At 49.0% G+C, this 16,052-nt stretch overlaps 1 protein-coding gene across 7 annotated transcripts in view; it reads left to right on the forward strand.

Moving 5' to 3' along the window:
* The window catches only part of SIK3 (SIK family kinase 3), a 120,074-nt gene extending 109,621 nt beyond the window's left edge, over positions 1-10,453 (forward strand). For 6 of the 7 annotated variants that reach the window (XM_021711291.1, XM_008055899.2, XM_021711293.1 and 3 more), the window contains 4 exons: positions 5,473-5,630; positions 6,509-6,641; positions 7,447-7,617; positions 8,343-10,443. In XM_021711291.1, the coding sequence (XP_021566966.1) occupies positions 5,473-5,630; positions 6,509-6,641; positions 7,447-7,604 (449 nt within the window). In that variant the 3' untranslated portion in view covers positions 7,605-7,617; positions 8,343-10,443. Of the gene's footprint in view, positions 1-5,472; positions 5,631-6,508; positions 6,642-7,446; positions 7,624-8,342 lie in introns of all 7 variants that reach the window. The other variant, XM_021711292.1, reaches the window with a different exon arrangement.
* The last annotated feature ends 5,599 nt before the right edge of the window (positions 10,454-16,052 follow it).

The following is a 16,052-nucleotide window of genomic DNA, read 5'->3' on the forward strand; positions in this document are numbered from 1 at the left end:
AAGCACTGTTTACTGAGTGTTGCAAGAGCTGTAATTAAGAAGAGTAGAACTGTGTACCCATACTAACATGTTGTAGGGGTAGATGAACAGGGCTTGTTGGTGTCAGCCAGGGACAATTAGAAGCCATCCTGTCAGTGTCCATAATTACCTATTTTCCTGAAGGCAGGCAGCATGTCAAAGGTTTGTTTCAAATGTGTAGCTGTTTCAGAGCGATCCACACCTCAGGCTGCCTATAATCTCCCTGTCTGCCCCTCTAGAAGTAAAAATAAGGCTTGTCTTTCTCCTGTTGTGTTACATACACTTGGTTTTTTGACTTTGCAAAAAGTATAGCAGAATAACCAGTCTACACGGTGACATTACCAACTTGAACTCACAAAGAAAACCACATCCTCTTCTCTAAGCTCAGTCAGCTTCAGCCTTAGAGAGGAGGAAAATGCTGACAGATGGAGGGGGTCACTCCTCAGAACTGTTAAGAGGAATATGCAAGCACGTTATTTCTCTCATTTTCTCTTAAAACCCAGTAAATGAGTAAGGGCGAGTCAACATTGACAGATTCAATAGAGAATTGTGCAAGCTGCCCCCGAGTTCCGCAGGCAAGTGGGCGGGTGGTGTGTGTTGTGTCCGTTGTGCATTTTTTTGTCTCCTGTGTGATCAGACGGTCATCCTACCCTCTGCTCTCTCAGCCTCACTTGGGTAAATACTCTAGCATAGGACTCTTGGAAGTAATCTTTTCTCCACTATTGCTGTGTCTTTTGGTGAGCCTGACAGTTCCTCTAGCTCCTGAACTGTAACGAAGGATGCCAACGATTTGATCCTAAATTTCATGTCCCTTGGTCAGTGGGTTAATCTACTTACACCCTCAGTGGTCAGTAGGTCTCATTTATAGTATGTCACAAAAGGCTTCTAGACTCAGGGTCAACATTCTTACTAAAAATTACACTTAAATGGTCTTTTACAGTTTATTAAAAACACTTTCACATGTGTTATCATTTTGAGCCCTTGAACAACTCTCATTTTTCAGAAGAAGAACCTTCAGGAGAGGTAAGATGACTTGCCCATCTTGGTACACTCCGTTGGTGATGGAGCTGGGTCTGACTTAACGTTTTCTTCCCTAGTCTTTCTTTCTTTTATGCCTCCTTGCCCCTGTTCCACACCTGCCATATACCTCTGCCAAGCATAAGAAGCTAGCCCCTCCAGATCTTTGACCTACTTATTGCCCAGAACCTTAGCAGACAGAGCCTTGGTTTATTCCTCAGCTCCTAGTCAAACATTTTTTAAAATTTGGTTTTTAATTCACCTGTGTCTCTCTTTAATCAGAGGCCTCTCTGGAAATTAAAGTTTGAGTAACTCTTTTGCTTTATTTAGATATGTGTTGATAAATTGTCCCCATAATTCTGTGACAAAATCGTTTTTTCTTTGTTTTTGTCAGCTGGCTCACTCAGTATGCCCTTATCTACTCAGAAATAACATCTCTGAAATGAATATAAATAATACCAGTCTTTATTGAGCTGTATTACAGCGTACCGACTTCTGTTAAGCTCTCTACATACCTGTGGACTGGGTCCTTTCTTATAGATAAAGAAACCAAGATCCAGGGAGGCTGGGTAATTTGCCCTGGTTCCCATTTCCCAGGGAGTAGTGAAGCCAGGATTCAAGGCCAAGTCTTCCGGACCCCAGAGCTTGTGCTCATGCCCACTGTGCTCAGCTTCAGCTTGGCCAAGGGATGAGCTCTAGGCTGGGAGTCAGGAAGGCTCATCATGTGATTCGTCAAGTGATAGCTTGCCCTATCTTGGTGGCACTTTCAGGCCTGTTGGCATCAGACCTGAAGGCTGGAAAGAAAGCAGAGGAGGCAGAGCCAAAAGGAGGGAGGGTGTTTTGGTTTGGAGAAACCCGATTCTCAGGAATTCAAAAAGAGCAAGAGAGAAAAAGGAGACTTAACAGACATGGCAAACAAACAAAAACACTGGGGCCTCTAGAAGAGGTAGGAAGATGCTAAACGTCACAAAGCAGGACCACAGATGTTTCGTTAGCCTTGCCGGTTCCTCATGTTTGACAGTGATCTTTAAAAATCTCTAAACAGGGTTGTGCTTGTGTTTGTCTGGGGGTGGAGCAAAAAGGTGCAACTGATGAGCTTTGCATCCAACCCTCTAACCAGGCTTAAGGGGAGAAGCACTGCAAGGAATTCAGTGGATGGTGTTAGCTACCTACGAAGAGAATATAGTTGTTAGGGAATGCTTTGAAAAGTAAGAAGCCGCTACTTGGCGTTGCTTCGTGGCAATGCAGACAGAATCAACAGTTCCTTGCTCCCACTGAGCTGGGGCTTCACCACTTCCTGCCAGTGGTTTTTAGTTGGCCCTGGGGCCAACATGTGAGCTGTGCCCACTGAGAGGGAGCAGGCTGAGTGAGTAGGACGGGTGAGCTCATCCCACAGAGCAAGTCCTGGTGTAGAAATTCTTTTATCTTCCCCTCTCTGCTGGTTTTTAGCTTTCAGTAGCAAAATAGTTGGCTTCTGGCTATTTCTTTGACCTCTTTGCTCAGATAACTTTCAGAAGATTTCTTACTTGCCTTCATCTTTGATAGTCAGGAAGCTTTCTCTTCCTCTTAATTTTTCTCCAGAATGTCTTGCGTTGCTGGCAGTGTACATGTCAGTTCTCCTCCCGTCCATCCTTCCCTGGCCACTAAATCCAGGCCTAACCTTGATCGTTATAGAAAACCATTTAAATATAGAGACCTGAAGCCCTTAATCCAGCACTCAAGCAGCATGCTTTACTTTCATTGTTCAAACAGATACTGGAATCTCATGGGTAGCATTAGAGCTATGTTTCCTATTAAGACTTTTTTAAAAACTTGGTCTCACCGAGAGTCAGGTCATCTGGAGATAAGCCAAATAGTTGCCAAGAAACTTTACCTTAGAAAACCAACCAAGCAAACAAAACATATGTTCAAATCCCAGACTCTCAAAGACGAGCCAAAAGTGCTCCCAGGAGAATCCTGTCAACTCAGGCATGGCCTTGATAATCTTCTTGGCTATCCTTGATCAAGAAAAAGCACTCATTCCCCTTGAATTCCTCTTTCTGTCCAAACTCCAGTCCATAGTGCTGCATGCCTCTGGCAGGATAGGTAACTTATTTTTTTTTTGAGTTGAAGTTTCACTCTGTCACCCAGACTGGAGTGCAGTGGCACGCTCCCGGCCACCGCAGCCTCGACCTGCTGGGCTCCGACGATCCTTCCACTTCAGCCTTCCAAGTAGCTGGAACTACAGGCGCACGCTACCACACCCGGCTAGTTTTTTTGATTTGTAGAGATGAGGTCTCGCCAAGTTGCCCAGGCGGATCTCGAACCTGCAGGCTCAGGCAATCCACTCACCTCGACCTCCCAAAGTGTGGGATTACAGGCTGAGCCACCAGGCCTGGCTGGTAACGCATATTAAAAGAGCATTTATTAACGTCAGTGAAAGAGGTCATTATTACATACTGGGTATAGGACAATGTTCTAGAACACTGAGATTCACAGACAAAAGATATAGTTCTTGCCTTCAAAGAATGTGCAGTCTAATTTGAATGATTAAGATAAGTACATATTTGAACATGGCACCAGGGATAATGTTAGAGGAATCCACGACAAAGTGTTTTGAAGTTTAAAGGAAGAAATGATTTTTATTTCTGTTTATTTATTTATTTTTATTTTATTTTATTTTTTGAGTTGGAGTCTCACTCTGTCACCCAGACTGAAGTGCAGTGGCCGCTCCCGGCCACCGCAGCCTCGACCTGCTGGGCTCCGGCAATCCTTCCGCCTCAGCCTTCCAAGTAACTGGAACTACAAGTGTGCGCTACCACGCCTGGCTAATTTTTTGATTTATTGTAGAGATGAGGGCTCGCCAAGTTGCCCAGGCGGGTCTCAAACCTGCGGGCTCAGGCAATCCACTCACTTCAGCCTCCCAAAGCGCGGGATTACAGGCTGAGCCACCGAGCCTGGCTTTTATTTCTGTTTAAAAGGGAAAGTTTTGTAAAGATCATAGCATTTGAGATGAACCTAAAAGATGAGTTGATATGGATTGGAGATAGAATAGTCAGGCATTTCTAGGTAGACGGAACAGTGAGAGGAAATGCCTTGAATTTTGAATAGAGGGAAGAGTTAAGTGGTCCCATGGACTAGAGTTTAGAATGTGTAGGGAGAGGGGTGCAAGATACCGACTGGAACATAGGCTGGACAATGTTGTGAAAAGGAAGTGAATGAACTACTCTATAGATTGATCTTTGTGGGGCAAGAGTAGGGGGATAGTTAGGACACTAGTGGAATAATCCTGGCAAGGGGTGATAGGCCTTCCATAAGGTTGGAAAGAAGGGGACTGAAGTGGCCAACATTTCAGGGGTAATTCTTTAGATTTCAAGCTGATATGAGACCAGGAGTGATGACTCAATGGTGGCCCCCAGAGCTTATGCCTAGAAGCTTAGGAAGATGAGGCACCAAAACAAGGATATCTGAAGGAGTAGTCTATTATAGGAGAAATTGATGGGACAATGTGAGTGTTACATGCTGGTTGATATCCAGGGAAAGATCATGGAAGTATGAATCTGGAGCTTAAAAGAGCATTTCATAGAGGCAGTTGGGGTGAAGCCATGAAATAGATGATATTACCAAAGTAACTATGGTAATCAGGGTCAGAACTGTGAAGAATGCTTGCTTATGACGGGTGAAGGAGCCACAGAAGGACTGGAAGCAGCAGATAGAGAAGCAGGAAGAGGAGAGGACCAGGTGGCACACTTAGGTGGCTGCCAGGGAAAAAGAGAGGAGGCATTCACAGAAGGGGGCCGTCTTCCCAGGTGCGCAGGGTCCCGAGAGCTCTGGGAGAGGTCCTGTGTGCATCTGGGTGTGGGAACATAGCAGCACTGTTAACAGAGAAATTAAGAAGAATCCAGCTACACTCTGTCATGTGATTTGCTCACTAACGGGATGTTCCCTTCCTGAAGAGTTTTGTATTTGCTGTAGGACGGAGGCTTGTTGCGTTGGTCCAGGCACCTCTGTGTCCCATCAGCACTGGCTGAGGATTAGCAGTTAGTGCACATGCTGGGCCTTACCTTACTCATTGTCCCTTGCAAGACACTTCTTTTCTTTTTGGAGCAGTGGGGCTGGAGTGCAATGGCACAATCACAGCTCACCCAGCCTCGACCTGCTGGGCTTAGGCTATCCTTCTGCCTTAGCCTCCTGAGTAGCTGGGACTATAGGCACACACCACCATGCCCAGCTAATTTTTTGAAAAAATTTTTTTTTTTTTTTGTAGAGACAGGGTCTCCCTATGTTGCCTAGGCTGGTCTCAAATTCCTGGGCTCAAGCAATTCTCCAGCCTCAGCCTCCCAAAGTGCTGGGATGACAGGCATGAACCACCACACCCAGCTTCTTGCAAGACATTTCTTTGGTGGTAGTTGGGAGAAGCTCCAGGTGTGCTGACCCTGTTGTGCTCTGTCTCCTCAGAGTCTGTCATAGGGAACTGCATGGATAGAAGTTCTCAAGTCATGGAGCTGCCAGATCACAATGGGCTCGGGTACCCAGCACGGCCCTCAGTCCATGAGCACCACAGGTCCCGGACCCTCCAGAGACACCACACGATCCAGAACAGCGACGATGCTTACGTATGTTGGTCCCCTCCAGCTTTTCAGAGGGGAGCTCCTACCTGTCCCGGCCTTGAAAACGGCATCTTTCCTCTCCTCTCCCCTCCCCGGTCAGAGTCCAGCACCTCCGGGAACTATGGGTGCCTTCCTGTGTATCACCCTAACAGACTAGCCCTTCATTCCAAGAGAATCTGTACTTCAGATTTTAGACAGAGGAATCAGTAGTTGCTACCTGCTTAGCTTCCTCAAGTCTCAGTTATCAAAGCTGTCCCCAAACAGCCTAAACCCAGGCTTCAGCAGGTGACCCTTAGGCTTTTGGTTAATTCTTGAAGCTGCATTGAACTTGCTTAGGTAAAGGGAGCTGATCCAACTCAGCATGGCTTTGTTTTCCAAGGACAGCAGTAATACAACAGCAGCCAGCCACATGTGGCTGTTCGAATGTGAACTTACTGAAATTAAGTACAATTAAAAATTCAACTCCTCATACTACTCACACCATGAGTGCTCGGTAGCTTCCTGTGGCCAGTGGATACCATCCTGGACAGGGGCAGATGTAGAACATTCCAGTCACTGCAGAGTATGTGATTGGACAGTGCTGTCCCAAGACAAACTCCTGCTGGTGAGGGGATAGGTCAGCAACCTTGTTTTAGATGGCATGTGGGCATCACGGGGCTCTAATTATGACCTGATATTTACCATGCTCTCCCCCACCCATGGGGGAGGGAAGGCAGAAACAGTTTCCCTCTTCGGATGGTACTACAGAGGAAGGGAGTCTGGGAGTGGTGTCCTAGGCTGCTCTTTGCCTGGGCTCTTTTAGAAGGCACAGCTGTCTCTAAGGGTCATCTGAGAGCAGCACATTCTGTGGTATCCTTATTTCTTTTCCTGGTTGTTTTCTGCAGGTACAGCTGGATAACTTGCCAGGAATGAGTCTCGTGGCTGGGAAAGCACTTAGCTCTGCACGGATGTCCGATGCGGTTCTCAGTCAGTCTTCACTCATGGGCAGCCAGCAGTTTCAGGATGGGGAAAATGAGGGTAAGGGCACCCCAGAGAAATTTCTGGAGGGGGGCCTCCCTCCACCTTCTGTGGAAAGGGCTTGCCGGGAGGCAGAGCCACAGTGCCCCTAAGGGTTCTGGTCATAGCACCCTTTCCCACATGTCTTCCCCTGAGTGTGACGTGCAAAGGAGATGTATATTCTGGTATATTCTGGCTATCACATTCCTGCCTCTAATGCTTTGTGAAGTATGCCTTTAATAACTGATTTTTGGTTCTGACTAGAGGGGAGCATGTCCCAATGGAACATTTTTACCTCTCCTTAGAGACAGTCGAGGGGGTGCCATAACCAGAGAAGGCGTAGGCTTTGGTTGGACAGTTCTGCAGTAAATCCTGACCACGTCCTTTCCAGGTTCTGCCAGCAAGTCACTTGGCCTTTCTGGACCCCGACGTCCTCGTCTGTAAAGTGGCAAAATCAGTAGCGCCTGTGCCCTACATTGCACTGTGAGGGTGACTGGCTTACTGAGTGTGAAGTGCTCGGCACGATGCATGCAACACAGGGAGGGCCCAGGAACAGGTGTCTGCAAGTAGTGAAGTCATGTCTCTTTTCCCCTAAGAGGCGAGGCTTTCCGAAGGAGCAGTTCTCTATCTCCTCCCATACTACAGCAGCTGATCTTACTTGAGGATGGGGAAAGAGTAGAGGGAAAAATGGAACTCTAGAAAAGAGTACAGAAGAATCCTGGCCCCCAGCCCATAGCACTCAATGACTTGACGGCCTGCTCTCTCTCCCCCTTGCTCACCTACCCCCCACTTCCCTGCCAATCTCGTGTTCTTTTTGGTCTTGCAGAATGTGGGGCGAGTCTGGGAGGCCACACGCACCCAGACCTGAGTGATGGCAGCCAGCATTTAAACTCCTCTTGCTATCCATCCACGTGTATTACAGACATTCTGCTCAGCTACAAGCACCCCGAGGTCTCCTTCAGCATGGAGCAGGCCGGCGTGTAACAAGAAACAGAAAGTAAGTGTCACCCTGGCCAGGGCCAGACCAGCCCTATGGCCTAGCGCCAGTCAGGAGATTCATCCCATGTGTGGTGGCCAGTGAAAATGACAACGCCTCTCTTCCTCTCGTGGCCCTCACATTGTGCTGCTTTTTCATTAAGCACTGTGCTAGTTTTAGGGCACTGGCAGGGGGCATATGGAAGGAATGCTGGACATAGTCCCTTGGTTCAGTTATGGGGATAAGACAGAGACCTGCCTTGTGTGTCTGTGGCCTTCACAGAGGCAGAAGTGAGCTGTGGCTCTGAAGGACAGAGGTGACCTCTGGCCAGTGTAATAAGGAAAGGTAGATGTCCTTAAACTCAGTCCTAAGGCTGAAATCTAGCAAGAAAATAGGTCCAGCCATGTTTTTGAAGACCATATGGAAGCAAGGGGAAGGATATTCCAGACTGAGGAAATGTGGCCAGAGGCTATGGGTAGAAAATGGGCAAATTGACCAGCTGGAGTAATGCAGAGGGTACACAGCAGGTACTGTTGGTTCTGTCTCTGAAGAATCTTTGACAGAAAATTCTTGATGAAAGGAAAGCCATCTGGCAACTCTGTATTAGAGCCTCAATATGGCAAGGCTCTTAAAATACCTGAGGTAAAAGTGAACCCGTTGTATTTTGTTTTTAGAAAAGTTTTCAGTGGACTATTTGAGACTTTCTCTTTTCAAGTTCACTTTCCTCTGTGTCTGCTCTGTTGCAGGTTTTGTGTACAGCTTGGGAATGAAAAGGTCGATTTTAAACCAACAGTATCTAGCAGCGCTGCGCCAAACTGCCCCTGTGTCTCTCTCCACCCAGAATATCACGGTTCCTTTCCTCACATTTGGTTCCTCAGTGTGCTGTTCTTTTGGGTTCTGAGAGGGTTTTGCCATGTTTGCTTGTATGACCAAGTCACCAAGGAAATAAACAGGAAATCTATGTTCTCTGTCTTTTGTGAAAGTGTATTTGGTATATTTGAGTTAGTGGTTTTTTTGTTTTGTTTTGAGGTTTGTTTGTGCTTTTTTGTTTTGTTTTTGGCTATGTTTTCCTTTGGAGGTGATTTGCTTTATTTTTGCCTCCCTTTTTTTTTTTTTGGCTTTTTTCTTTCTTCCCTTTTTTTGAAACGGGAGAGTAAAGCAGTTAGAGCTCAGAGGCCAGGAGCCCCAAGGCCACTCCGTCCCTAGTCTTCACCAACAGAGCACTCTGCCTCACTTTCCCACAGGAGCAAGCACTAACAGATAACATACTTGGAGTCTTGGCAGCCAGCTGGCAGAGGGAGAGGGGAAGAGGTGAGGCCTCTGGCGCTTAGAAAACCAAAAGAGAGCAAAACTCCCAAGCCTGGAGCCTAGAGAGGGCTCTACTGCTGGCATCCACCGAAAAACATGGCCGGCCAGCCCAGATCACACCAAAACTTTACATGGAAATTGACATGGGCTGGCATTACTGGGTTGCCAGTTAGAACATCTCAACTTGAGCAGTCTCTTGGTGAATAATTCAGTCCCCCTCTTGTGGAAAGTTGGAAAGTCGGTTGCCTTTGCCATCCTGCTGGTTCAGCCCACCGACTGAACACCCAACAGCAGTGCTCTCTGCTTTTTGTGTCCTCTTTCATTCTCATTTTATATTGTGCTATAAGAAGGATTGTTTTTCCATATATATATATATTATATATGTGTGTATAATATATATATGCTTTCCCCTTTCACCTCTTTGTCACAGGCAAGCAACACAGGAGATTTTCTTGGGTGCCACCTCTCTCCCGACCCTTCCTCCTCCTCAGGCATCCTCAGGCCCTGTATTTTCATTCTGGATCATGTAGGAATTGTTTTTGGTCAATGTTGATATTATTGTTATTATTAATAATAAATAAAGACAAAAGGAATTTTTGTTTAAAAGAGAAATGTTTAACCAGATTCTGTTCTATTTGAATCGTGACTTGCACCTTTCATCTGAAGCGTTTCCTTCAGGCCATGTCATTGTGAGCGCTCTTACTCGTGCCGTGACAGACACCGTGGGCTCCTTTCCCGAGCCAAGCAGTGCGTACGCAATAGCTGTTATTTGTGTCGTTATCTTGATTTCTCTTCACTGTTAGAAACCAAAGTCTCTGCTGGCTGGGGGCTGAGAGAGGATCTGGGGTGTCTCCTTCTCATCTCCACAAAAGAGAGACCTTCACTATTCTGACTCTCGATCGTTTTTCTGGGAAAGGAGAGTAAGAGGTCCCGAGTCCCCTCCCGGTCTTTCCTCCCGAATTTGCACAGAAGAAAGCGGGTGCCCAGCGTGGCCATCCTGGTGTTGCTGGCAGGATCCCCATGCAGCTTATCCTTCTCCACTGACACTGGCAGCTCGGCTCCTGGACCCAAATCCCGCAAGTGGATTTCTGCAGTGCCCGAGCCTTTCTTGGGATCTCTCCTGAGTTTCCACGGTCCCCAGTCTCCCTCCTCTTGGTGGGGCCACCGACTACTCACCAGAAGGGGGCTTACCAAGAAAGCCCTCAAAGCCATGGTTTGACTTTCTGGGCTTGTTCCAGCTTGATGCCCCCGACTGGGCCCCTCCCCAGCACACGCTCAGCCCGACCTGTTTACATGGTCCTGTATGTATGAAGAGCGGACTGCATCCTCCAGCACCACCCAGATGGAAGCCAGTGAGCCTACTAACCGTGCCATCTTGTGAACTACACTTTTTAAAAAAATCATCGCTTTGTATTGTAGTAACCAATATGCGCAGTATATGTTGAATGTATATGAACATACTTTCCTATTTCTGTTCTTTGGAAATGTCAGAAGTATTTTTTTCTTTCTCATTTATGTTGAACTAAAAAAGGATTAAAAGAAATCTCCAAATTCAAGTTGCTAAGACCTTTTGTCCTTTCTGTTGTGGGGCACTTACAACTTAGTGACTTCGTTGGACAGCAAGAGGCTGTGAAAACAAAAACCTGATCAAGTTCTTATGCTGAGCGATCATTTGCCTCGTGGTTCAGAGTCGAGTTGGCAGAAGGATCCAGGTGGGTGGGGGTTGGAACGGACGCCTAGGCTCAAGGTGGGGCTTCAAGTGATTCATTATCACCTTGCCTCACTAAGCTAGCATGCTCTAGAAGCCTGAACTCCACTTCACACTGTGTCCCCGGGCACCCATCTAGAACTCTGTCCCCCAAGAATGGAGCTTTGTGTTTGCTGAGTCTGGTGGAAAACAGCTTCCTTGAAAGGGAACTTTTGAAGGAGCAGAGGGAAGGGAGGTCCTCAAAGACCTGGCACAGGCTGACCCCTATCAGCCTGCTGAGACAACAGCCAAATAACTGTCAGGACAGGGAGGGGGGCTTTTCCTGTAGTTTTCCCCTTTCTCACACCTAGATTTCAAAGGGCTGGGTAGAATGTCTAGCCAGGTCCCAGGCAGGGCTAGAGCTAGCTAGCCAAAGGCCTTCCACAAAGAAAGCTTCCGGAAGCTGGAGGCACTGCCTGAGTTCATAGAAGTAAGAGGAAGCACCCTACTACCCTCCAGTCTGTGGGAGCCAGAAAGTTGCTGTGGGATTGTTGAGAACAGAAGAGAGCCTGCTCCAGAGGGGCCTTCTAGACATGGTGTCTGTCCACTTGTGTGAACAAGGCTAGGTGAGCCTTTGGAACCAGTAGTACACCCAGATGACTTCCGGCAACTTGCAACACGCTTGCAACAGGCATCACTCCCTCCCGAAATCAGCTAGGAGGCTTTTGGGCTAGAAGCAGGGCAAGCTTCCAGAGGACACAGGCACTACCTCCTGAGTGTAGACCTGGAGATCTCTGAGCTCTAGAAAACAGAAGCCATGCTGGCAGATCCTTTCTGGCCTTGTGCCAGCTCCACTCACACCCACCGCAAAGATCAAGCATTCAGAGGGCTGCTGTGCCTCCCATTGCTGGTCGAAGATGAGTTCTGTCTTGGCCTTAGTCTCCCAAGTAGGAGGGCAGAGGGAATTTTGCAGAGTTGGTCACAATGCCCTGCCCTAGGTTCTAACTTGGGGCTCTATCACAAAACTGTCAAATACAAATACTGGGAGGGGTCCTCTCCCCTGCTCCGTCAGAACATGCTCCACCTGGCTCTCCCATCCTGACCCACACCACGTGCTCACAGAGGACATGTTCTGAGCAGGGGCTGATACAAGGCTGAGTCCCCTCCCAAGGCCCACTCCTCCACAGAGCCCTCTGCCAGTCTGGTGACCCTTCCTTTAGCATGCCAGTGTCATTCATTGAACAAATATTTGGTGAGTATCTCTTATGTGCCAGGCCCAGCAGAGGACAGAGTCCTCCCAGTGCAGACTAACCCGTATGTTGGGACATAAATTGTGAAAGGAATCACTAACTGTTCTGAGCAAAATCCACTCTGCAGCCGCTGCCAGCACTCCCACACATAGGGCCTTCAGGGCCAGCACTTGGTGATGTGACCCAAGTCAGGAATGGTGGCACTGGAGACTCCCAAGGAGAGAAGGGGCGGGGATAGGAATAAGGGCCTATGTTGGTGGACCCTGGCTCCACTCAACAGGCCAACCCAGAGGCGCTCAGCACCTCCATGCCTGGCTGGACTCTGAGATGGACTCTAGAGTCTGTGATGACCCTAGTTTGTTGTTCGGTTTTCCATGGGCCTCTGTCTAGAAAGACTTCCTTCCTTTCCCACATATTAGTAAAGAGCAGTTTGAACTAATTTAAGCCAAATATGCAATAGGATAGAGTAGACACACTAGTGAGTAGCTTCCTGCTTGGTAAGATGCTGTGAGGGTAGGAGGATGGGGGTGTGGGGTTCAGAAATCACCGATTGGGTACAATGTCCACTCTGGGCAATGGGCCATCTAACCCCCAATCTCCCCACTACACAATATGTCCATGTAACAAGCATGCATGTGTACCCCTGAATCTAGGAGAGAAATGGAAAAAAAGATGCTATCAACAGCACCCTTATCCCTATACCTGGGAACCCCTGAGCCAGGAAACAGAAGTCCCTGAACAGACCACAGGGCTACAGGAATCGGCCTCTGCCGCTGGTGGCCCACAGACCGCCATCAAAGAACCAGAAGCCAGGCCTCCTGACTCCAGCCTTGCTAGCACTGAAGAGTAACAGCAGAAGGAGGATGTGCAGCTCTTAACAGCTCTGAGTTGTAGCTCCGTAGGCATGATGACAAGTGTAAAATCTGGTATCAGCCTTGCAGGGACATAACTAAGTTCATCATGAAAGCACTTCGGCTGCTAACGAACTGTGCAAAGGTAGATACTAGGTTGAGCCATAATCATGATTTTATGGTAATAAGCCACAGAAAGTGTAAATTGTGGCAAGTGGTACCGGGATCCCCACATGCTGCCTGGAACAAACTCTACTCCCCAGAAGGACCCTCTCTAGGCCTGACACACCTGTGAGCTGCCCCAGCAGGGACTCAGACCCCGTCCCACTCTCCAAGCTACTGATGACCGGGATGGCCAAGGGGCTTCCAGGCTGACTGCTTGTTGAGGCCACTTCCCTCTCTCCATAGTCCCACAGTCATCTGGGGCTGGTTCCATGCTGGAGACAAGGTCCCACATCTCAGCACCTGCAAGTCAAGGTCAAGTAGAGAAATATAAGGTCCCTGTCTTCTCTATTTCTGCTGCCGGAGACTGGGTGGGGTCTTGTGCTGTGGTCTGACAAGCAAAGGGGTGGAAGGGGCTAGAGTTATCCCACAGAAACGGGGATAGAATACCAGAAACTGGGATTTGGGGACATGGGATAGTTACTGTTTACTACGTGCTAGGGACCTTTCCAACAGTTTTGCAAACACATTCAGGCTTCATGCTTATAACAGAACAAATTTATTATCTGACAGTTCTGGAGGCGAGAGGTCCAAAACGGGTCACACTCGGCTACAGTCGTGGTGCCGGTAGAGCGGTGTTCCTTCTGGAGGATCTAGGGGAGAATCTGATCCTCTGCCTTCTCTGGCTTCTAGGGAGGGGCTGCCCATGTCCCTTGGCTCATGGCCCCCCTCCCGGCAGCCACATGACACTGACCTCTGCTGCTATCCTCACCTCTCCTTTGACTTCACTGCCTCCCTCTTTCATATTTAAGAACCCCAGGCGAGGCTCAGTGGCTCAGCCTGTCATCCCAGCACTTTGAGAGACCAAGGCAAGTGGATTGTCTGAACCTGTGGGTTCAAGACCAGCCCAGGCAACTTGGTGAGACCTCGTCTCTACAATAAAACAAAAATTACCTGGGCATGGTATAGTGCATGCCTGTAGTTCTGGCTACTTGGAAGGCTGAGGCGGAAGGATCATCGAGCCTAGCAGATCGACACTGGGGTGGCCATGAGTGTGCCACTGCACTCCAGCCTGGGCGACGGAGTGAGACTCCAACTCAAAAAAAAACAAAAAACAAAAACCCCAGTGATTACAATGGGCCCACCTGGGTAATCCAGACTCATGACCCCATCCATCCCCAGGGTCTTTAATCAAGTTTTAAAAATCCCACCTGCCAGGTACGGTAACAGAGTCACACGTTCCAGGGACTAGGGCATGGGCATCTTTGGGGGGACATGATTCTCCTCACATATAGTAACCCCTCTGGGAGATGATGTGTTCTATCCTTATCGCCACTGAACAGATAAGAAACCTAGATGTGGGGGAGTTATGTAACTTGTCCAGGGTCAAACAGCCCATAAGTATCTGGGATTCAAATCCAAGGTCTTCTGGCTCCAGAGCCTTCTCTGAGGTGAAAGGCACGAAGCTGGCCACTCCTGGATCTGGCAGACAGAGATGCCAGCTGTTTTCTGGAGTGTTAGGGAGTTTCCTAGAGAGACACTACAGGGCACGTGTCTGCCCTGGGTCCAAAGACCTGGGTTCTAGGTCCAGCCCTGCCTCGAACTCCCTGAGAGATGAGAGCTGTTGGGCAGATTCCTTGTGCTTTCTTCAGTCTCCTCACCTGTGAGATGGAGTGGGCGGGGCTGGCGTTATCTGACGGTTCCTCTCAGCTTGGACAGTCAGGGCTCTGTGACTCAGGTTCTGTCGGTGACTGTGGTGAGTGGTCTGAGCCTTCCGGGAGAAATCTCAGGGGGTGCCGCAAATGCCAGTGAATGCACAGCACTTTACATCCCCAGGCTCTCTCAGGGGCCTCCAGCATCCCTGACCAGTCCTGTCCCCATTTTGCAGACGAGAAACTGAGGCTCAGAGAGATTACATGATTCGCTCACAGTCTTTCTCCAGCAAGATGGAGGCAAAGTGAAATAAGAAACCCTGTCTCCTGCCACCTCCGCCTCGGGGGTCTCCCCCCCCCACCAGGGGGTCCTAAGAGCAAATATCCGTTCTCACCTTTATATGCTCAGATGTAAATACGAACCCCACAAAAGGTATACATCTTCGATTTAAGTGACTTCAATTCTGTGATTTACTTTTTTGATGTTAAAAAGTCTTTCCTTTCTTGAAGTGATGGTTTTTTGCTGCTGTTGTTTTTTACAGAGGTAGCAGGAGGTAATATCCTTACATGGCAAAGTTATACATTGACAACCCTGACTTGGTCTCTGGAGTTTGTTTTGATATTCGGGAGGTCTCTGAAAACTCAGTCTGGGGGTTACTGAGCTGCTCCCCTCTCGCCCCAGGCAAGTCCCCAGAGCCACAGATTTCTTGCAGTTTCCTTTTGGGAGTCCTGCAGGGGGTCTGGCGAGAGGCTGCAGGACCTGCAGGAACTAGAGAAGAATGTCAGTGGGAGGAGGGGGCAGGAGTGGGTGGGGGGAGGGTGTGTGTGTGTGTGTGTGTGTGTGTGTGAGAGAGAGAGAGAGAGAGAGAGAGAGAGAGGGAGAGGAGATTCACCTCCCTGAGGGAGGGAAGGGGGCCATAGCCAGGAAACATGGCAACAGCCATAGCTCAAAGACCACATGGCCACACCAGAGTCTAGTAAGGCAACAGCCCGGAAGCATCTTAAGTGGAGGAGTCCCAGCATCCCTCCCCACCTCTCCTCCGCTGCTCTGCCACGGTGGACAGTGACACCCACCCACACACTCCCATAGATGGAAGAGGATGAGTGCAGGTAACCCGACCCCGGGGGACCTGCAAGCCCGCATCACTCCCGCCTCGCCCCCACCGAACCCTTGATCCCTGCCTCGCAGCCCCCGCAGCTTCCTGTTTGCCCACTCTATTTGCCTAGCCCCAGGGACAGAGCTGATCCTTGAACTCTAAGTTCCACATCGCCGGGACCAGTGAGCAGCCACAGGGCCGGGCTGGGCTTATCAGCCTCCCAGCCCAACCCAGCCCAGCCCAGCCCAGCCCATAGCTGGAGACTTAAATAGGCGCTGGGCTCTTGGGCCCTCAGAGACTACTGGAGGGAGGTGAGTGCTAGCGCCTGCCCCGGGGGGCTGTGGCTCCCCAGCTCTAGACGTTTGAGGCTCGGGCTCTGCCCAAGGCCTGGGCTCTGGACACCTGAGCCCTTCTGGGTCCCTTGTCCTCCCCTGGCTGCAGTGAGTGGG

This window comes from Carlito syrichta, unplaced genomic scaffold, assembly GCF_000164805.1.
Source record: "Carlito syrichta isolate Samal-C Ts95f unplaced genomic scaffold, Tarsius_syrichta-2.0.1 Scaffold302022, whole genome shotgun sequence".
Lineage (NCBI taxonomy): Eukaryota > Metazoa > Chordata > Mammalia > Primates > Tarsiidae > Carlito > Carlito syrichta.